Below are 22,518 nucleotides of genomic sequence, written 5' to 3'. Positions count from 1 at the left end.
GTTACAGACTCTGCTAACCCAGAAATAGTACCTCGGGTTAAGAACTTTGCTTCAGGATGAGAACAGAAATTGTGCTCCAGCGGCGCGGCAGCAGCGGGAGGCCCCATTAGCTAAAGTGGTGCTTCAGGTTAAGAACAGTTTCAGGTTAAGAACGGACCTCCAGAACGAATTAAGTACTTAACCCGAGGTACCACTGTACTATGAAAATTTACTTTCAGGAAACGTACAAAGGATGTGACTGCACATCTTGCATTATGATTCGTTCAGCTCAGTCCAGCATGGAGTTAGGCACGCCAAAACCTGTTGTAATCAAGGAGATTCTGTGAACCTAACTCTGCATAGAACCTCAGCTGATCCATGGGGAAAGTCCATCATTAAGGTGTAGATTCCTTTACACCTAAGAAAGGAATCAAGGAACCTGTGACCTTCCAGATGCTGTTGGATTTCAATCCCATCCATCCCAACCTACAAAGCCATTGTTCAGAGATGATGGGAGTTTTGGTACTGCAACATCTGGAAAGCCGCAAGGTTCCCATCCCTGCCCTAAACAATATGAAGATCCAACAGACAGGCCAATTATTTTGAAATCTCTTGGTCAGCTGCTGCGGCGAGGAGAGCATTTTAGGTAAAACGTGTTTCATAATTTCAAAAGTCTAGCTGTGAGCAAATTTTGTGCAATCAATTGCCGCGAAGACATGGCCTTTGACTTCTTTTTGGGGCAACTGCAGTGCTGATTAATCATGGTTGCAGCTTCATCACTGATAAAATCACACAGGACGTTATTCAGAAGTTGTTTTTCGTAGCTCCTCAGGAACCCCACCGTAATCTTTTTGTCTTTCCACAGTTGTAAGAACGCAGATGGTGTGGAGTTGTACAACGAGATTACCTTTTATGCCCGGGTTAATTCTAAGGTGAGCAGCAAAACAAGGGGGTGCCATTTTGGAAGGAGTGCGCTGCAACTGCCAGGGGCAAAACTGCCCTTAGCCTTTATTCCTTGCCACGGAACTCTTCACTAGCAGAATGAACAATAATGCAAAGTTTTGTCTCATCCAGCTGGTAGATATAGAGCCCTTGGATGGTTGCCGTTGGCACTTCTGCCATCAATTAAAAGTGGCTGCTTGTGCACAGAGACTAAATGGTGCACGCTTTTGAAAAATGACCAAGGAATGAGTTGTTCAGGGAGCAGTTTCTGCTGCCACTGCTTTAGCTCTTATCAAGGGCAAGGTCCAAAAAGCTGTGCAGGACCTTCTCCTCACTCCATCTTCCGAATTTTAGAGGCTGCCAACAAGTGGAGGCAACAGAGAGGTTGGCACATGGCTTCTTCCTTACATTTCACAGAACGTGCGTACCTATCAACTTCATTCATTCTTTGCCTGCCTATTTGTAGCGTGTGCGGTGGCAACAAACTGAGATGCTTCCGCACTGGGCAGTTATTGTGGAATAGCCACACTTTGTATCCCCAAGGGTTATTAATTTTTTAAAAAAGATTATTTAACTTTATTGAATTGCAGTAACAAAAACCAAACAAATATCACAGGAAAAAAAGAAAAATAACAAATTACACAAAAGAAAAAAATTAAAAGAAAACACCAAAAATACATAAAAACATAGACTTCCCTCCACCCATGTTTGACCTCCTTCCCTTAAACTTCTTTTATTCGTTGTGTTATTAATATTACATTGTTTTTGTTCCACTTCCATCCGTTTCCTCAATATTTCTACCCTGTGAACTTTATTCATTGCATATCGATATATTTGTCCCGGAACAATGTTTTTTTCATGTACTCCTTCACACAATCCCATTCTTCAGTTAATTTTTGATCTGTTTGTCCAATTATTAACAATTCTTTATTGGTGTCCATGATTAAGTCAGTGGTGGCAGGGTGGCTGCTGGGAAAATCTGCATGCTGCAAATGACCACAACCACAGAGAACTGAACATGCTATTGAGTAGCCCCACCCTAGATTCTGACTGTTAGTTATTCTGGCTTGGAGGGATCGGGCTCATATGAAGATAATTGATTAAGGCAATCAGTTCTAATTACCTGCTTATTTCGGTTGCTGGTTGACCTGGAATTGCATGGAAAAAAATGGAATAAGTGTTTCCAAAACCTATAATCCATTCATTGCTGCAGACCAGTGCACCAGGGCTCAGCCCTCATTGCTTCATAAAACGTACATAACTTTCTCCCAAGCTTGGTTTTGGTTAAGATTAGCCTCTTTGGCTGCCTGATATTTCTCTCCCAACGTGATCACTTTCAGGATTCCCAGAACAAGCGGTCGGGCAGGTCCATCACCCTCTTTGCACGCAAGTGGAAGGAAAAAGTGGCTTGGCCACGTCTCACCAAGGAGGACTTTAAGGTAGGGCCCGTGGCTTGTTCTCTTTTCCATACAAAGCTGAGGTCATAGATCATAACATTGTAGAGTTGGAAGGGGCCACAAGGATCATGTAGTCCAACCCCTTGCAAAGCACTCACTTGGGGCGTCTTTTTTTGAGTGAAATCTTTGGTGCAGTGCTATCTATTCTCTGAGCTCAAGAAGGGAACTCAGTAAGGCTGAGTTGCATTTGCCACATGCTAAAAAAAGGGTTTGTGGAAACACACACACACACACACACACACACACACACACACACAGAGTGAGCTTTTGGTTAATAGGGATTCCCATAACAGCCACCTCCAATCAGTTGTTAGATATTGAGTTGCTGGAAAGTGGTCAGAAAAACCAGAATTTTCAGCTGTGGCTGCTATCTGGCCCTATTATGCTATCGAAACATTGGAAAAAGAAATAAAGGTAAAGGTAAAGGGACCCCTGACCATTAGGTCCAGTCGTGACCGACTCTGGAGTTGCGGCACTCATCTCGCTTTATTGGCCGAAGGAGCTGGCGTACAGTTTCCGGGTCATGTGGCCAGCATGACTAAGCTGCTTCTGGCGAACCAGAGCAGCGCACGTAAACACTGTTTACCTTCCCGCCAGAGCGGTACCTATTTATCTACTTGCACTTGATGTGCTTTCGAACTGCTAGGTGGGCAGGAGCAGGGACCGAGCAACGGGAGCTCACCCCATCACGGGGATTCGAACCGCCGATCTTCTGATCGGCAAGCCCTAGGCTCTGTGGTTTAACCCACAGCACCACCCGCGTCCCTGGAAAAAGAAATAGCTGGGGACAAAATTCTCTGGCAGGGGCCAATTCTGTCTTATTGTTGAAAAGGGATAAAATCCAGAAGTCAGATTGGCTCAGTGACCAGCTGTTCCCCCAAAGCTTCTCCTCCAGCCAGGCGAAGAAGCAGAAGCAGGGAGTCTGGGTTAATCTGTGAATCTTAATTTTACCTGCAGCCAGCATGGCTCTCAGTGGACTTCGATAACTGGCGTGACTGGGAAGGAGACGAGGAAGTGGAGGCGGCCATGGTTGAGCACTATGCGGAGGTGAGTCTGTCCAGCTATGGGACCAAGGCAGAGTCTTGAGCTGTCTTCAAATCAGATCAGCAGTGGTGCGGCTTATAGGATTATTATTATTATTTATTGATTTTATATACTGCCCTATACCCTGAGGAGACAATAGTGGCTGACTGTGTGTCCTATGATTTTAGGGCTCTCCTACGTCACGTGCCTAGAAAGCACGAGTCTGAGCAGTTTTGTCCTTGCCCCACTGCTTTCCCCAGGAAAACTTGATCTTTCGTGATAAAATTAGATTCATAGAACTGTAGCGTTGGAAGGGACCCCAGGGTCATCTAGTCCAACCCACTGCAATGCAGGGCAAATGTCAATCCGGAGAAAACCTGGTTTGTCCAATTTAGTGGTAAAGATTGGGTTTCCCCAGGGGGCAAGCAGCAGGGCAGTGGCAAGTCTGGATTCCTTGACCAGCAACGACAGCAGGAACAGCAAGACCCTTTTACCCAGGCAGCCTGTGATGTGGACTGCAAAGCGAAGTTAATGTGGCTGGTGTTATGTACTGAAGTTCTCACCCTGGCCCAGCAGGGGGATACTGTAGATAGTTATGCAAATAAGGGATAGAAAGTGACGTTCAGTAATTGGATAGTTTTAGAAAATTGTTACAGTTACGTTGTACTGGAGCTCTATATAAGCAGGCTGACTGAACCCTTCAATTCAGTTCTGTTCTGGCCTGTGAATAAACAAGAGCTGTTTGAAGAATCGATGTGTCGTCTGATATGTTCACCCACAACTTAACAGCTGGCAATTTTATAGCCAATGCACCTCCTGCCATTACAATTATGCTACAATTACGTAGGCTTTTAGAAGACATCCGAAGGCAGCCCTGTTTAGGGAAGCTTTTAATGTTTAAAAGACTATTGTATTTCAATATTTTGTTGGAAGCCGCCCAGAGTGGCTGGGGAAACCCAGCCAGATGGGCGGGGTATAAATAATAAATTATTATTATTATTAGGCGTCACATATAGCCGTTCCTTCTCAGGGAGTGAAATGTTTCGCAATGCTTATTTGTCCTCACATTAATTGCCCAGAGGCAGGCTGAGGGAGGGGCACAAAGGCTGGATAAGTTGCATTAAAAAAATTCCATGGCACGAAATGTTTTCTATCACCTGGCTTATCATGTACATACAGTTTGACGGTCTGCAGACATTATCTGTTACAGAAAGAGGCTTGTTGTTGTTGTAGTTTAGTCGTTTAGTCGTGTCCAACTCTTTGTGACCCCATGGACCAGAGCACGTCAGGCACTCCTGTCTTCCACTGCCTCCCGCAGTTTGGTCAGGCTCATGTTTGTAGCTTCGAGAACACTGTCCAACCATCTTGTCCTCTGCCGTCCCTTCTCCTTGTGCCCTCAATCTTTCCCAACATCAGGGTCTATTCCAGGGAGTCTTCTCTTCTCATGAGGTGGCCAAAGTATTGGAGCCTCAGCTTCAGGATCTGTCCTTCCAGTGAGCACTCAGGGCTAATTTCCTTAAGAATTGATGTGTTTGATCTTCTTGCAGTCCATGGGACTCTCAAGAGTCTCCTCCAACACCATAATTCAAAAGCATCCATTCTTTGGCAATCGGCCTTCTTTGTGGTCCAGCTCTCACTTCCATACATCACTACTGGGAAAACCATAGCTTTAACTATACGGACCTTTGTTGGCAAGGTGATGTCTCTGCTTTTTAAGATGCTGTCTAGGTTTGTCATCACTTTTCTCCCAAGAAGCAGGCGTCTTTTAATTTCGTGACTGCTGTCACCATCTGCATTGATCATGGAGCCCAAGAAAGTAAAATCTCTCACTGCCTCCATTTCTTCCCCTTCTATTTGCCAGGAGGTGATGGCTTATCATGTACATAAGTTTAACAGTCTGCAGACATTATCTGTTACAGAAAGAGGAGCTATAAAAGGCATTGAACTATGCTTGTGGGCTTTCCACAGGCACCTGGTTGGCCATTGTAAGATGCCAAATTAGATGGACCTTTGGCAAGGCTTTTCTTATGCCCTTAAGCTCCACTTTCAAACCAGCAGAAACCATACCAACCAACTCTTGGTTTCCAAGATTTAATCAGCCATTGGGGAAGTACTTTCAAGCTTTCATTTTGCCTCTTCATTAAAACATAATGATGATGATGATGATGATGATAATACAACAACATGCCAACAGAGGGGTGAATAAGCCCAGAGCACAAAGCCAAGCCATTCCCCATTGCTCATGAGGCCGGAGGAACATTGCCCAGCTGTGAGGCGTGGAGGCCACTCTCTGCAAGGCCCTTTCCACCTGGCCTATGGGGCTGGGCCCACACTCACCCAGCCCTACAAAAGGGGCTCCTCCTGAGGCTGGAGTAACATTGCCCGGCTATTGTTTTATTGATTTATTGACTGAATATGCTGTAAACCGCTTTGAGATTGTTATTAAAAATATAAAGCGATATAGAAATTTAAAAATAAATAATAAAATTTGTTTTTTAAAAAAATAATATTTATTACTTTTCCAACAATTTAAACACTACACACACAAAAAATAAACAATACAATACAATACAATACAAAAACAATACATAACACTAACACATTAAACTAACAAAACGAAACAAAAACAGTTTAAAACACATCAAACAGTTTCAATATTTTATCTTTCATTCACTTATTTCAACGACCTCCTCACACCTCCCTTTTTGTATTCCACTTCTATTAATTGTTTCAGCAATTCCTTTCCATCTTCCTTTGTTTTCTATCCTATAATTATCTTAACACATTCTAACCTTATTTTTTCCTTTAATGCTCTATTAATCTATTTATACTTAATTCCTGATAACATTTCTACTAAAGCCATATAACTTCATTCCAACATTTTTCTAACATTCATTAATTAAAAATAAATAATAAAATAACACTTTTATTTGTATCCCGCCCTCCCCGGCCGAGACCGGGCTCAGGGCAGCTGAGGTGCGTCACTGTGGAGGAAGGAGAAGAAGATGCAAATCTTCTTGTTCTCAGAAATCGGTGCTGAAGTCCTGTGGAGGAAGGAGAAGAAGATGCAAATCTTCTTGTTCTCAGAAATCGGTGCTGAAGTCCTCAACTTTCCTTTTCTCTCTCCGTCCAGCTCATGAAGAAGGTCACCAAGAAAGGCCCTCCTCCTGCCATGGATGACCTTGATGTAAGTATTTTGGGGAGAATGACAGGCAAGTGAGAGCCTTGCGGTTCGGATCTCATCTCATCTCCATAACCCCTTTCAGCTCTGTCAGGTCCACGCCAGACTGGCTCTCTTTGTCAGACTGTGCCACCTCTACAAGCTTGGGATGGGATATGCTTTGGGCTCCAAAGATATTGACCTTTCCCTGTCTGTCCTGATCTTTCCTAGGATGACATCTGAAAAGCGCAAGACTCAAAGGTAATCATCAAGGCATCCCTCTCCATGTCTGAAGGGGTGGGCAGACAAGCACCTGGCGGGACCTAAAAAGGGGAGAGGGGGGTGTTGCCGAAGGGGCTGGGCATGGAAGCAAACAAGCAAACTAGCCTTGGCAACTCTGAAATAGCTATCACAAAAGAATGTCATACTGCTGCAGTTTTCTTTCAGCTTCCAGGCCAATCTTAAACTGTCAGGGCAGCGTCTCAGTAGCAGGCCCTGTCTGCACTATAATTTAAAGCAGTATCATACAGCTTCCCCCAAAGAATCCCGGGAATTGTAGTTTTGTAACTATAATTACAATTACACAGGTGGCGCTGTGGTCTAAACCACTGAGCCTAGGGTGGAAGGTCGGCGGTTTGAATCCCCACAACACACTCCCGTTGCTTGGTCCCAGCTCCTGTCAACCTAGCAGTTCGAAAGCATGTCAGTGTGCAAGTAGATAAATAGGTACCACTCCGGTGGGAAGGTAAACGGCATTTGCATGCACTGCTCTGGTTTCGCCAGAGCATGTCATGCTGGCCACATGACCCTGAAAAACTGTCTGTGGACAAACATCGGCTCCCTCGGCCAGTAAAGTGAGATGAGCGCCGCAACCCCAGAGTCGTTCGCGACTGGACTTAACTGTCAGGGGTCCTTTACCTTTTTATCTTTAAAGGGTGTTGGGAGTTGCTAGGAGACCTTGATTCTCACAGGGTTGCAATTCTCAAGAGTGGTTACAACCCTCTTCCCAGGGAACTCTGGGAATTGTCGCTCTGTGAGGTGAACAGGGGTCTCCTAACAGCTCTCAGTGGCCCTAACCAACTACACTTCCCATGATTCTTTGGTGGAAGCCATGACTGTTAAAAGCGGTATGATACTGCTTTAAATGTGTACTAGATCCAAAATCTCAAGCCAGAATCCTACCAAAGAATCCTTTGCTCTGCCGTGGGAATCCCCGCGATGGGGTGAGCTCCCGTTGCTCTGTCCCAGCTCCTGCCAACCTAGCAGTTCGAAAGCACGCCAGTGCAAGTAGATAAATAGGTACCGCTGTGGTGGGAAGGTAAACGGCATTTCCATGCGCTCTGGTTTCCATCGCGGTGTTCCGTTGCGCCAGAAGCGGTTTAGTCATGCTGGTCACATGACCCGGAAAGCTGTGGACAAACGCCGGCTCCCTCAGCCTGAAAGCGAGATGAGCGCAGCAACCCCATAGTCGCCTTTGACTGGACTTAACTGTCCAGCGGTCCTTTCCCTTACCTTTACCATTTTACAGTCAAAAGAATCTCTACCCAGCTCTGACAGTATCTGTTCCCAAACTTTATGGAGCCCTTGACCTAAAAACCTTTGGTGGGCCCTCCACCCTGAGTGGACCTTCTTCTACCTGTCACTGTCCTCACTCCACAGCCCAGAAGGAGAGAACAAGACAAGTATAGCCTCCTGCTCCTTTCTCAAGCTATGCCTTGGGGGAGGGCAAGGGAGCACGCCGACAGGTCAGGGAGGAAGAGGAACACAGCTGTAGGCTGGCAGTGGGCCTGGGCAGGTGCCCAAGAATGTGCCAGCCCTTGACACACCGGCCTTGAGCCCTGAACATCTGGAAGTGGAGGTGGCTCTGAAGAGCCTGCTGTTTGCTGTGATGCACAATTCCTCATCCCTTCTTTGCCTTCATCCCATTTGTGAGACGTTGTGAATTCTGTGATTATTCTCCCCACCACCACCAGGTACAAAAGCAGTGCTGGGATTGAACAAGAGGTAGGCGAGAGACAATGTTGTGGAGCAACTCTGCACTGATGGACTCTCATTCCCCCGGATTTTCATTCTTTTCACTTTTGCTCCAAGAGATTGCATGACAGCTGCGAACCGTAGACTGGGACTCTCTCCTCCAAGTCTCTCATTAATAGATGGGCAATACCACACCTCCTTGTTTCTGCTTTTCTCTCCAGCCTTTCTGACCTACAGCTCCCTCCATCCCTTTCTCATGTCCTCAGCTTCTCTCTGTAGAGTTTTTTGTTCCTTAAGGATGTTGTATATAAAGGTTTGAAGCTATTCAAATCTCTGCCAATAAACACTGGTAACAGTTCTGAGCTTTTTGTTGTCCGTCACCCATTGCTGCAGCGGAGAGAATGGTTTTTGTTTAGTCTTGAGTGTTGCCGGGCTGCGAAGGAGAGATCCAACATGCTTGACTAGGTACACCAGCAAAGAAGCTCAAAAGATGCCAATTGCTGCACTGGCACCCTCAGATAGGAAAGGCTACTTTTGATTTGTTCTTCCTCCCTGTAAATCTAGGTTACTGTGGCTGCAGAATTCCTGACTGCAGATAAGGATTAAAAATATTTTAGATGGAATGTGGGGAACGTTTGGCCTGCCAGATGTTGCTGAACTACAACTCCCATCAACCCCAGCAAACATGGCCAGAGGACAGGGGTGATGGGTTTTGGAGTCCAAGGATGCCTGGAGGACCAAAGTCTCCCAACATTTGAGCCTAGATCCTTCCAGCTACAATCTCAGCCACCAGAAACAAGCATAAACCAAGCACTGCTAAACTTACAGTAGGTCTACCAAGCTGACAGTCTGCAGTGAAAGGCCAAGAGAGGGAGGTAAAGAAAGCATTCCCGTCATGCTTACAAATTTCCAAGGCTTATTTCATGTTGTCAGTTTGGTAAATGTGGGCAAAATGGGGTAGGCATACATACAAAAAGCTTGGAACCTACAACACAAGCCTAACCATGTCTACTCAGAAGTAAACCTAATTGAATTCAGTTAGGGCTTGAATGGGGTTAGGATTGCAAATTCACTATGGAAGAATTGGGTTTCAGGTCAGATTGTCTGCCCATGCTCTTGCCCCTCCCACCAGGTTACTTCTTCTGCACCATACGAAAGATGGAAGTATGCTTTTCCGTAAGTACTGAGAAGCAAAGCATGATCCACTATGAAAAACAATAATAAAATATACTATACAGTCTAAAAAGGAGGGATCAGGTGCCTAATCAGGTAGAATGACACCGACTAGCTCAAAAGTACCTGTTCATTAAATGCAAGGACTGTAATATTTGAAAGTTAATGAGGTATGCAGTTAGCATGACACTCCCAAAGTTTGCAAGAGTTCACTAAACATGGCCTTGGGGAAATGAAGCAGCTAATAACTTAACAAGGTGTGTGTATATATGCCCACTGACCTGGAGGTAAGTCCCATTCGAACTATAATGGGGCTTAATTGTAAGTACAGTGGTACCTCAAGTTAAGAACTTAATTCGTTCCAGAGGTTCGTTCTTAACCTGAAACTGTTCTTAACCTGAGTTACCACTTTAGCTAATGGGGCCTCCCGCTGCTGCCGCACGATTTCTGTTTTCATCGTGAAGCAAAGTTCTTAACCCGAGGTACTATTTCTGGGTTAGCAGAGTCTGTAACCTGAAGCGTCTGTAACCCAAGGTACCACTGTAGTTCTATGCAGGATTGCACTGGCAATCTGCTTCAAAAGACCATCATGAGCCAAATTGCACATAGAATGTCAACAGTCAGGGTGGGCTTTTTGCTTCATATGTTGGTATCTGCTTCAGTAAGAGTCATAACCACCCGGAAGCTGGCAAAAATGGAACACCTCTTCTGAGAAGGCAAGAACCAGGCCAATGGCTCATCTAGTTCAGCATCCTTTTCTCACACTGGCCAACCACAACCAGGTGCCTTTGGGAAACCAGTCAGTAGGAGCTGAGCTCAACAGCAGTCTCCCCTCAAGTAGTGTCCAGCAACTGGCGTTCAGATGCCTGACTGCTCTGACCATGAAGGCAGAATATAGCTTCCACCATTGGTAGAAGCCATGGACAAACTTCTTATCCTCTTTTAAAGTTGCTCAAGTTGGTCAAGATATTTTGGCACCTGAGGCGAACAACAACAAAATGGCGCCCCCTCCTCCCAGCCAGGGAAATAGGGGCGAATGAAGATCTACATCAGGAACAAGGGGGAAGGGGAATAAAGATCCTACATTGGGATCTGCTGCCTCTGTGGATCCTGTTGCCTGAGGCAATCACATCATCTTCCCTCATGGGTGGGCCGGCTCCGTGAGAAAAGGTTTGAACATCTTGAACAGCATCAGCTGAAGAAAATCCCTTTTCACAAACATGTAAGGGCCTTCCCTGCTCTGTACCTCCATAGGGAACATTTTAACAACTACCAAACACTCTCCTACATTGGCTTGGAAAATACACATTTTCTGTTATTCTACGGCTGCCAAAAAACCGACAGTTGCTGTTCTGCTAATAGTTTTTATAGATCGTAAAACATTATTGTTTGGACAAGCAGCCTGCCCAAATGCTTAGAAAGCTGAGGTCATTTTATCCCACTTTTTGGGGTTTTAAACTTTTGCATGTTTTGTAGAGTAGGGTTTGTGCATTTTTCTCGGTTTCATATTTTTGCAAACCGCTTTGAGGGTTCTTTTCTTTTTTTAGGAAGCAAATGCGTAGCTGTCAACTTTTCCCTTTTCTTGCGAGGAATCCTTTTTGGAATAAGGGAATTTCCCTTTAAAAAAGGGAAAAGTTGACAGCTATGAGCAAGTGGTGTCTAAATTTTGAGAAATAAACAAAGAATGGCTTTTGCTTGTGATTGCAGGATTTATGCTGTATGTACTCTTGGTATGTCTATTGTTTATTTTATTGTCCAGTAAGGCGCTTCGGGATTCGTTTGACACAGAAATATAAACCAATCCCATTTGAACCAATGTAGGGGGGGCGTCTTTTTCTGCTGCACCAGCAAAGGCCCCGCCCCGAGGTCCGCTTTCCCTCACAGAAGAGCGCAAAAGGCAGGCTGAGGAGACCGAGGCCCCGCCCCTTTCCCTTCGTCAGCTAAGCGCAAGGGAAACTCGGGGCTAGTTATGTCCTTCGCCGCTCGCCTTAGGCCGGGCGGAAGTGACCCGTCACGGCTGCTCTTTCGCTGCGCCTGAAGCCTAAAGGTGCCGACCAACGTGTTCCGGGGTCGCTGGGGTCCGACGCTGCTGGTGGCTCCATGGCGTTCAAGTGCCAGCGGGACAGCTGGGTCCGGCAGGTGTGAAAGGAACCGAGGGGATTTGGGATTTGGGGTGGCGCTCGTTTCCGTTAACTGCATGTATACCCTTACAGTTCGTGCCAATTTGCATCATTGCGGATGAGAGCAAATTCGCATCGTTGGTTCCTGCAAGGTTGCCCATGAAGACGTGCAGACATTGGTTGAAAAAATGGTTCCTTACTCCTTTGGCAGCAGAGAAAACCACCAACAAGCTTTTTATGGGAGATCAATCAGTATTTTTATTTTGAGTTTTTTATATTGTATGTTTATGTTGTGAATCGCCCCGAGATCTATACTACTACTGCTAATAATAATAATAAGAGAAAAATTGCTTCATATAAGGTGCTTCCCTCCAGCCCAAATCGGATTGATTCTCTCTCGCTCCTCTTCTGTAGCCCTATTTACAGGTCCTAGCATTGTTATTTTTTATTCAGTCAATCAATCAATCTTTATTACGATCCAGAGACCCAACAAATCGTTACAAAGCAATGCACAATTCAGACAGCCTACCTGCAGGTTAAACAAGCATTTTGTTCAGACTTAAAGATAGGGGTCATTGGTTCTTGCAACCACCGATAAAAACTTCGCCACTGCTAATGTTCTAGCGTTTGTCCGGTCTTCCAATAGGAACCTGACATAGTGAGCCTCTGATTTTCCCGGTAAAGGTACCAGCAAGGGTAATATCAGTTCAGCCCTGGCTTGCTCGTATTTTGCACAGTGCAGCAAAATATGTTTTATGGAATCAATGTCTTGAGCACACCCGAGCAAAGTCTGTCCTGATAGGGAACTCCTCTCAACCTGCCATCCAACACTGCAGAAGGAAAGACGTTATTTTTTATTATTATATTTATATCCCACCTTTCCTGCAAGGAGCTCCAAAGTGGCATACATACCCTTCCTCTGTTTTCTCTTCAGCAACGACCCTGTGGGGTAGGTTAGGCTGAGAGGCAGTTACTGTCCCAAGATCACTAAGTGAGGTTCATGGCTGAATGAGAATTTGAACACTTTGCTGGTCCAGTATTATAGCCATCATTCACCTCACTGGCTTTAGTCTCTGATACACAAACAGCAGGCATGCCCTGGGGGAGGTTTATTATTATTTATCATTTACTATCTTTATATGACCCCACTTTTTCTCCAAGGAGCTGATGGTGGTGTACATGGTTCTCTCCTTACTCATTTAATTCCCCACAACAGCCTTGTGAGGTAGGTTAGGCAGAGAAGCAGTGACTGATCTGTGAGCTTCGTGTCCAAAAAGGGGATTTGAGCCCCAGTCTCCCAGGTCCTAATCCAATGCTCTAACCAGTATGCCCAGTGCCGGATTTACGTTTAAGCTAAACAAGCTGTAGCTTACGGCCTCCACTCTCTTGTGCCCCCCAAAAAAATTAAAGAAAAAAACTGGATGTACATTTCCAAAATATAAGATAAAAAACATACATACAGCAACCGTGTTTTGTGTTGTGTAGCCTCCTATGATGTAAGTAATGGAGCCTGCTCCCTTAAATATCACTAGTTTGCTCATTTCTATATGTAGGGTGCCTACATTCTGCTATTTATAATTAGTTTATTTATAAATAGTTTGCATCATATATTTACACATATTATTATTTCATGTTATATTTACACATATTATTATTTCATGTTATAGCAAGTTTCTAGAGACTAGATTATGAGTCTTTGTAAATTGTGTTTCTAAAGGAACTTTTGTTATTGCCAAATGCAAATGTGTTTGCATTATTAAGTTTGTAATGAATAAAAAATCATTTTAAGTTAGAGCTTAATAATTATTTCACTATTAATATACTTCTTCTTAATTGTATTTCACTTCAACAATTACTCTGATAAAGTACATATTTTGTTATGTGCAAATGGCTTTAGATATCTATTAGGTCCATAAATTACCATATAGCATGTATTCAACACAAAAAACAGCGACAATCTCTTGTTGACAAAGGACAGCTGGACATATAAAGGACCTCATTACCTTCAGTAGCTTAGGGCCTCATCAAACCTAAATCCGGCCCTGATTATGCCACACACAGTTCTTCCATGGACTAAACACTTATGAGGCTGAATGTCTGCCAGTAAGAGATGGTGTAGCACTGGGTTTTTCTGCATCAGCCATGAGTTGATGACCTTTTGTGGTGGTTGTTCCTTCCAACCTTATGGTTTTGCAGTTTTAAGCCTAGGTGCATGCCACCTGGGGCTGGAATGGCTGCATTTCTGTGTTTTGCCTAGCGCATAGCACATCAGTGGACCAAGCAATTGGCTGTCATTCAATGTGGCATCACAGAATCTAACACAGTACAATGGATGCTCAAAGCTTCTTGCAGAGTGCAATAAAGTCATCATACAAAAAAACAGGTACAGCATATCTTAAATCAACAGGAGAGGAAGGAAGCTACAGCAAAGGGGCATTATGAATGGCAAAAAAACCCCACTTCTGCTAAGAACACAGCCTTGTAGTTGTGACTCTGGCATCTACAACAGAGGCCTTTAAGGGTCTGTCTCTTGTTCCTTTGTCTAAGATAAGTGAAAGTATTTTGTGAGGCATTTTGGGATTGAATTGAAAGTATGCTTCTACAGTTGTTTTGCTTTTGAATTGCTTTAGTAAAATGTTTTATAATAGGTATTAAAAGTGAAGAATTACATCATTTTGCTTAAGTTGATTTGGAAGCATTTATGTTATAAGGTGAGATAGAAATAATAAATACAATAAATACAAGATACTGAAACTACTAATTGTTCTACTTGAAATTAGTGGACCTAAATTAGTCATATCCACTAATTTCAGTGAGTCTGTTCTGAATGTGGCCAACTTTGGTTATCACCTATTGTTGTGACAAAATTCATGCTAAAAGCCAGTTAGAAGATCGTAAACTATGCTCTGCTTCACAGTACATAAGGGAATTTGCCCTGAAGAAAACTCTTGCTAGAAATCGTTGGCTTTAGACATGCTGAACCATCTGGTCAGCATCTTTAGATTCCATCTCTTTAAGTTTAGTGCATACCTTTCATTACCTCTGAACCTAAAGACCTCCAGATCTTTAGTGAAGCTATAGTCACGCATATTCCCCCTTTCTTTTTCCTCCCCAGTTCACCACACAGGTGGTCTCCTGCTGCCCTGCAAAACTGTCCACAGAAAATGGTGGAAAGAAGGAGATACTTCAGGGATTCCATGTCATCTTGGAAGACACTATTCTTTTCCCAGAGGGTGGAGGGCAGGTACCAATCTTGGTTCTTGGTCAGAAAGTGGAACCTGTTTTGGGGGTTCTAACATATTGTATACATCTTAATATGCTACTAGGGATTTACTGTTGACCTAGTTCTTGAAACTAAGATTTGAATTGTTCCACGGAATTACTAGAAATGTGTGATCTCCTGTTCACTCTTAAATCCAGATCTTGTCTGTGCTTCTTTTATATGTTTAAGCCAGCAATCCTAAACACACTGGGGAATAAACGCCAGTTTACTTCCAAATAAAATCTTATTACCAGGGCTTTTATTTCAGTCAAAGTTCAGAGTACAGTGGTACCTTGCAAGACGAATGCCTCGCAAGACGGAAAACTCGCTAGACGAAAGGGTTTTTGGTTTTTTGAGTTGCTTCGCAAGACGATTTTCACCATGGGCTTGCTTCGCAAGACGGAAACGTCTTGCAAGTTTGTTTCCTTTTTCTTAAAACCGTTAATACAGTTGCGACTTGACTTCGAGGAGCAACTCATAGCACGCGGTGTGGTAGCCTTTTTTGAGGTTTTTGAAGACTTTGGTGATTTTTGAAGCTTTTCCAAAACTTTCCCGACACCGTGCTTCGCAAGACGAAAAAACTTGTGGAACGAATTAATTTCATCTTGCGAGGCACCACTGTAGTTGAAATCAGTGGACTTGGATAACTGAAGTGCATTGATTGCAATGGGTTTATTCAGTGTGTGATTATTACCTTATATTTGTAATCTCTATAATAACAATCAATTAATGTATCAATGAGTATCAGGAAAGAGAATATATATGAACATAATGAGTAAAATGTGCGATAGGTTAAATAATGTTTAGAAGCACGAGGGGTTGACGGGAAGTCATCGGACCTTTGAGAAGAATGTGATACAATGTAATAAGTATATATTTTTTATTATGTATAATTTTGTTACATGTTGCTTTCTTATTTTCTTGTATACAATTTCAATAAAGCAATTTAAAATGCAAAAAAAAAATCTATAATAACAATCAAAACTTTTACTTGGGCTAATTAATATTGTGACGATAATTCAGAGAACCTCTGCACAGCAATTGCTTCGTTAATCAAATTTGTGGTTTTTTTAAGAGGGTGGTATAGCATTTGCTCAGCTTCGCAACTCACAACCATTGCCATTTTACACATGCTTTCGTCTGCTACAGCAGGAGAATATTCCCCCAAAGCTGGGCTGGTGACTTTAATTTCTTTTTTCCAGCCCGATGACCGGGGGCTCATTAATGACATCCCAGTATTAAGGGTCACCCGACAAGGTCCAGATGCTCTACACTTCGTCCAGACACCCCTTGAGCCAGGGAGCGAGGTGCAACTGGTGCTGGATTGGGACCGGCGCTTTGACCACATGCAGCAGCATTCAGGTAAGAAACCGATGGAACGAGATACCCACACATTCAGACTGGTCATCAAAAAAGACACATTTTTAATAGATATATATTTAAATCTCCTAGTGAGAAGGAGAAGGGGAAACTGTCGCTTATCATCGTCTCAAATTCAAATATCTTTAATACGGTCAATGACCAGCAAGCAATTCATAAAATAAAATATGGCAATATAAGTACTATTGTACTACAGATAACAGTGGAGATATGGCCAAATCACAAAATTGGTGCTTATGTTTGTGACCAAGTTTCGACTTTTAAGGTTTTAAGGATTCAATTCAAATGTCACTACTGTTTATCATTGCTCGTCTTATTCTTGTTGCAATGTAACAGTACTTCGCCACAGGCCTGTTGATTTCGGGGTCTTTGTCAGCTAAGAGGTGTCTGATATAGATGTCGTCTGTACTACGAGGTATTTTCCTCAGAATCGGCTCGATCTGCTCTTTTCTTGAGTCTCGATATAATGGGCAATATGACGATTATCATCGTCTCTTTTAGGGCAGCATCTCATCACAGCTATTGCGGATCTGATGTTTGGATTCAAGACGACATCATGGTGAGCAAGGCACACCTCTGCCTAATTGCTTTCCTCCCTGCTTGTGTGTGTTCTGAGCATTTGTATGAGTCTGAGAGAGGGGAGCTGCAAAACCTTGAGAGAAATTGGGGCACCCAGAGTGGCAAGAATCTTCATAGATCACCATTGGAGTATTTACCGTACTTTTCCGTGTATAAGACTAGGTTTTTTTACAGTGGTACCTCAGGTTACATATGCTTCAGGTTACAGGCTCCGCTAACCCAGAAATAGTGCTTCAGGTTAAGAACTTTGCTTCAGGATGAGAACAGAAATCGTGCTCCGGCGGTGTGGCAGCAGCAGGAGGCCCCATTAGCTAAAGTGGTGCTTCAGGTTAAGAACAGTTTCAGGTTAAGAACGGACCTCCGGAATGAATTAAGTACTTAACCTGAGGTACCACTGTATGTGGAAAACTGTGGGTCATCTTATACACTATTTAAAAATAGGGGGCGTCTTATACATGAGGGCATCTTATATACAGAAAAATACGGTAGTAATAACTTCATGAGCTGCTTGGAAGGAGGACAGATTTGTAAACAACCTTGGACCAGAGTTCTTTCCGTATTTGCTAATACTTAATGCGAGAATTAACTTGGTGAGTTAGGGATTCCCCCTGCATGTGAAGACAGGCTCTGGTGGACTGACAAGGCCAGTAGTGAGTCCAACGGTCAAGAAGGCGGTTTCTGTACATGCTGCAGAGGGAAGTGAGGGGCAGATGGGGCTTGTCAACCTGGCCATCTAGGAGGAGGAAAACTGATCCTTAACTTCCACGGCCTTGCGGGATGTCTTGGCGAGAGGAAAGGGCTAAGGAGTAAACCCTACTCCAATCCAGAGTGAAGTTCCTATGGCAGTTGGAAGGTGGCATGTATGCAGCCTCCTGGCAACTCCAGCAACCAAACTGGTGCCAAATGTCTTGCTCTGCTTTCGTTTGGACCACATCAGCAAGGCCGAGAGCGGGGTCTTGTCGTTTGGACAGCCAAGGACCTGCCTACACACTGCTCAGGGTGGTCACTTGGGTGCTGCTAATATAGCAGTTTGACTTCACCCCCCAGAGACGCACTCCATTGTCTCTCGAGACAGGCGGATGCCTACAACAATATCTAGGTTATTACAGTGGTGCCTCGCAAGACGAAATTAATCCGTTCCGCGAGTCTCTTCGTCTTGCGGTTTTTTCGTCTTGCGAAGCACGGCTATTAACGGCTTAGCGGCTATTAACGGCTTAGCGGCTTTAAGAAAAAGGAAACAAACTCGCAAGAACTCGCAAGATGTTTCGTCTTGCGAAGCAAGCCCATAGGGAAATTCGTCTTGTGGAATGACTCAAAAAACGCAAAACCCTTTCGTCTAGCGAGTTTTTCGTCTTGCGAGGCATTCGTCTTGCGGGGCACCACTGTAATTGGTAATGAAACTGATACAGACGAATCACCAGTACTCCACACAGCAATAGCAGTAGCCATTGGAATATGAATAGGCACCATGCATGTTTCTGTAGCTTAACATTTCCTGGGTGGAGTTGGTAGGTTGCAAGGAGAGATACCTGAAGGAGCGTCTCCACCCCCATCATTCAGCACGGACACTGAGATCCAGCGCTGAGGGCCTTCTGGCGGTTGCCTCATTGTGAGAAGTGAGGTTACAGGGAACCACAGAGGGCCTTCTCGGTAGTGGTGCCCGCCCTGTGGAACGCCCTCCCTTCAGATGCGAAGGAAATAAGTAGCTATCTTATCTTTAAAAGACATCTGAAGGCAGCCCTGTTTAGGGAAGTTTTTAATATTTAATGCTGTATTGTTTTTAACACTTGATTGGAAGCTGCCCAGAGTGGCTGGGGAAACTCAGCCAGATGGGTGGGGTATCAATAATAAATTATTATATTATTAATATTAGAAGTTTTTCCTTTCCCCACAGAGTCCTATTGAGAAGTCACTTCCACAATTTCCTATACCAGCAAATCTCCTACAGACTTAATACAGTCATACCTCTTGTTACGTTTGCTTCAGGTTGCGCATTTTCAGGTTGCGTCCCGCGGCGACCCAGAAAGGGTTACTTCCGGGTTTCGCCGCATGCGCAGACGCACAAAATGACGTCACGTGCATGCGCAGAAGTGGCGAATCGCGACACGTGCAGACGAGGGTTGCGTTCCTTTCGTGTTGCGAACGGGGCTCCGGAACGGATCCTGTTTGCAACCAGAGGTACCGTTGCATTGTTAACTGACAAGGAATATGTTGTTGTTGCTTTAATCCAGAAGCAAAGGTTAAAATGAAATCATTGTGTAGTCATGAAGATGTATCATCTGGGAAGCTGTCCCAGAAACTCCAGCGGGTGTAGAATGCTGCAGCGAGGCTCCTCACGGGGTCTCTGCCATGGGAGCATATTCACCCAGTGCTTTTCCAGCTGCACTGGCTCCCGGTGGAGTACAGGGTCAGGTTTAAGGTGCTGGTTTTGATCTTTAAAGCCCTTCACAGCCTAGGGCCCTCGTACCTATGGGACCGCCTCTCCCGGTATGCCCCACGGAGAGCCTCAAGGTCCATAAATAGCAACACCCTAGAGGTCCTGGGCCCTAAGGAAGTTAGATTAGCTTCAACCAGAGCCAGGGCCTTTTCAACGCTGGCTCCGGCCTGGTGGAACGCTCTGTCCCATGAGACCAGGGCCCTGCAGGATCTGATTTCTTTCCGCAGGGCCTGTAAGACAGAGTTGTTCCGCCTGGCCTTTGGCTTGGAGCCAATTTGATTCCCTCCCCGCCTTTCTTTTTTCCTTTCTCCTCCTGTGATGAGGCTGCATTTTAATGTTTCAATATTTTAATGTTGTATTTTAATCTTGTTTTTAAGTTGTATTCATTCAGCTTGTTTTTATTATTGCTTGTTAGCCACCCTGAGCCCAGCCTTGGCTGGGGAGGGCGGGGTATAAATAAAATTTATTATTGTTGTTATTATTATTATTATTATTATTATTATTATTATTATATCTTGAATAGGGCTTTGTTCCCAGGGAAAACGCACAGAGGATGGCAGGCTTAGCCTAGTTTCTGTGCAGTAACCCTTCCTCAGAGGACGATGCTGGAGGGCTGGGGACAGAGGGAGCTCTCTTGTGCACCCAGAGCTATCTCCCGTGTGACTTGGGGAACATGCTATTTGCTCTCTCCCACCCTCAACAGGGAGCTGGGTCGCCAACGAAGCACTATAGAGCTGGACACCCCCTCGATGACAGCAGATCAGGTGGCAGCCCTTGAGCAGAGCGTGAATGACAGAATCCGAGCCAGGATCCCGGTGGTGGTGCAAGAGCTGGCAGTGGGCGACCCTGAAGTTGAGCTGGTAAGCAAGAGCGTGCGGGCTAAGGCAAGAGGAGGGAGTGAAGTTTGCTACGTTTGGTTCTCTTAACCTTGCACTGCATTGCAGGTGAGGAGCCGTGGCTTGCCGGACGACCACACGGGGCCTGTGCGGATTATAAGCATCGAGGGTGTCGATGCCAATATGTGTTGTGGCACGCATATCTCTAATCTCAGTGACCTGCAGGTGAGAGTCATGGGGGCGGGGTGTGGCTTGCAGCACCAGAATCAAGGTTTTTGCCAGGTTGGACCCCCTCACAAATGAGCACAGGACTGCCTTGCCACTCACATCTGTTGTGAGAACACATTCTGCCCCTTCGTGACACATGAGAAGCTGCCATTGGTGTAACTCTGAGCTTCAGTAAAGCAAATAATTTAATTAGACAGCGCCTTATATGATATTGGGGATGCGGGTGGCGCTGTGGGTTAAACCACAGAGCCTAGGACTTGCCGATCAGAAGGTCGGCAGTTCGAATCTCCGTGATGGGGTGAGCTCCTGTTGTTTGGTCCCTGCTCCTGCCAACCTAGCAGTTCAAAAGCATGTCAAAGTGCAAGTAGATAAATAGGGACCACTCCGGCAGGAAGGTAAATGGCATTTCCGTGCGCTGCTCTGGCTTGCCAGAAGCGGCTTAGTCATGCTGGCCACATGACCCGGAAGCTGTACACCGGCTCCCTCGGCCAGTAAAGCGAGATGAGCGCCGCAACCCCAGAGTCCGTCACGACTGGACCTAATGGTCAGGGGTACGTTTACTATATGATATTGAGCGACAGGATAGTCTGGCCACAGTAAGGAAATTTTGTCCATGGTACAGTGGTGCCTTGCAAGACGAAATTAATCCATTCCGCGAGTCTCTTTGTCTTGCGGTTTTTTCGTCTTGCGAAGCACGGCTATTAGCGGCTTAGCGGCTATTAACGGCTTAGCGGCTTTAAGAAAAAGGAAACAAACTCGCAAGAACTCGCAAGACGTTTCGTCTTGCGAAGCAAGCCCATAGGGAAATTCGTCTTGCGGAACGACTCAAAAAACGCAAAACCCTTTCGTCTAGCGAGTTTTTCGTCTTGCGAGGCATTCGTCTTGCGGGGCACCACTGTATGATTCTTTTCCACCTAATCGTTTTGACACTTTGGCACCCTATTTGCAAAATTTAGCAATTCCAAAATGCAGGCGCGTCTTCACTTTCACAAGATTGAATATACTGCCTTCGGCTGTACTTGAGGGTTGACTTCAAAACATTCCACTGGAAAAATGGTTATCTCCCTGTGGAGATGACAGTATTGAGTCAGCGGGTCATGTGCTTCTGGCCTGCACTCTTTATAAAGATTTGAGGAGTGAGGTTATTACCCCTCCAATACTGTCCACGCCAGGTTGCTCAAACATTGCTATAGAGTCCTTTTAGTAGATCAAGATGATCAGGTGACAGCAAAAACTGCAATGTTTTTAGCGGGGGCAATTAGAATGAGATCTTTTATTTGATTATTGACGTAAACCCCCCAAATGTATTTTGTATAGTTATGTTTTTACCGCTATCTTCAGTACATTTTATTTTATTGCTATGGCTAGTGGCTGATGCAAATAAAGATTCTCTCTATCTATGTGATCTATACCATTGGTCTAGCTAGCTCAGTGTCCAGGATTTCAGGCAGGGATCTCTCTCCCGGCCCTACCCAGAGATACCAGGGATTGTAAATCAATTTGGACGCCTTTTTTTCTAACAAGGCTTCTCTGCTGCTTGTCAGTGGTCAGCCAGAAATTTTACAAGTGATTCCTTCCTTCAGATAGTGAAGTAATTGGGGAATCATCCTTATTTTAAATTACCTGCCTATACTTTTCTAACGAATGCCTGGACGCGTAGAACTATAGGAAGTTTCCTTCACTAAATCAGACCAATGTGTAAACAGTGGATTATTTCCACTGCCCAGCACAGACTCTGCAAGGTTTCTGGCAGAAATCTTCACTTGGAGATAGATACCAGGGTATGGATCTGGGACCTTGCAAGGCAGATAATAATAATAATAATAATTTATTATTTATACCCCGCCCATCTGGCTGGGCTTCCCCAGCCACTCTGGGCGGCTTCCAAAAAAAAATTAAAATACTGTAATACATCAAACATTAAAAGATGTTCTACCACTGAGCTTGGACCTTTTCCCACTTTCAATA

The 22,518-nt window shown here is 44.6% G+C and overlaps 1 protein-coding gene across 3 annotated transcripts in view; it reads left to right on the top strand.

The window, feature by feature from the left end:
* The window catches only part of LOC308460473 (putative protein PTGES3L), a 33,985-nt gene that overhangs the window by 1,611 nt on the left and 9,856 nt on the right, over positions 1 to 22,518 (top strand). The window contains exons 3-11 of one of the 3 annotated variants that reach the window (XM_080976922.1): positions 845 to 911; positions 2,262 to 2,360; positions 3,336 to 3,425; positions 6,535 to 6,588; positions 14,944 to 15,072; positions 16,293 to 16,452; positions 16,972 to 17,029; positions 20,190 to 20,346; positions 20,431 to 20,547. In XM_080976922.1, the coding sequence (XP_080833048.1) occupies positions 845 to 911; positions 2,262 to 2,360; positions 3,336 to 3,425; positions 6,535 to 6,588; positions 14,944 to 15,072; positions 16,293 to 16,452; positions 16,972 to 17,029; positions 20,190 to 20,346; positions 20,431 to 20,547 (931 nt within the window). Of the gene's footprint in view, positions 1 to 844; positions 912 to 2,261; positions 2,361 to 3,335; positions 3,426 to 6,534; positions 6,589 to 6,792; positions 6,823 to 8,534; positions 8,898 to 11,695; positions 11,848 to 14,943; positions 15,073 to 16,292; positions 16,453 to 16,971; positions 17,030 to 20,189; positions 20,347 to 20,430; positions 20,548 to 22,518 lie in introns of those variants that run through there. The other 2 variants (XM_080976921.1, XM_080976920.1) reach the window with 2 other exon arrangements.

This window comes from Podarcis pityusensis (genome assembly GCF_964106645.2).
Source record: "Podarcis pityusensis genome assembly, chromosome: 13".
NCBI lineage: Eukaryota > Metazoa > Chordata > Lepidosauria > Squamata > Lacertidae > Podarcis > Podarcis pityusensis.
The sequence above is the reverse complement of the archived record's forward strand: the minus strand, read 5'-3'. Positions and strand labels throughout refer to the sequence as shown.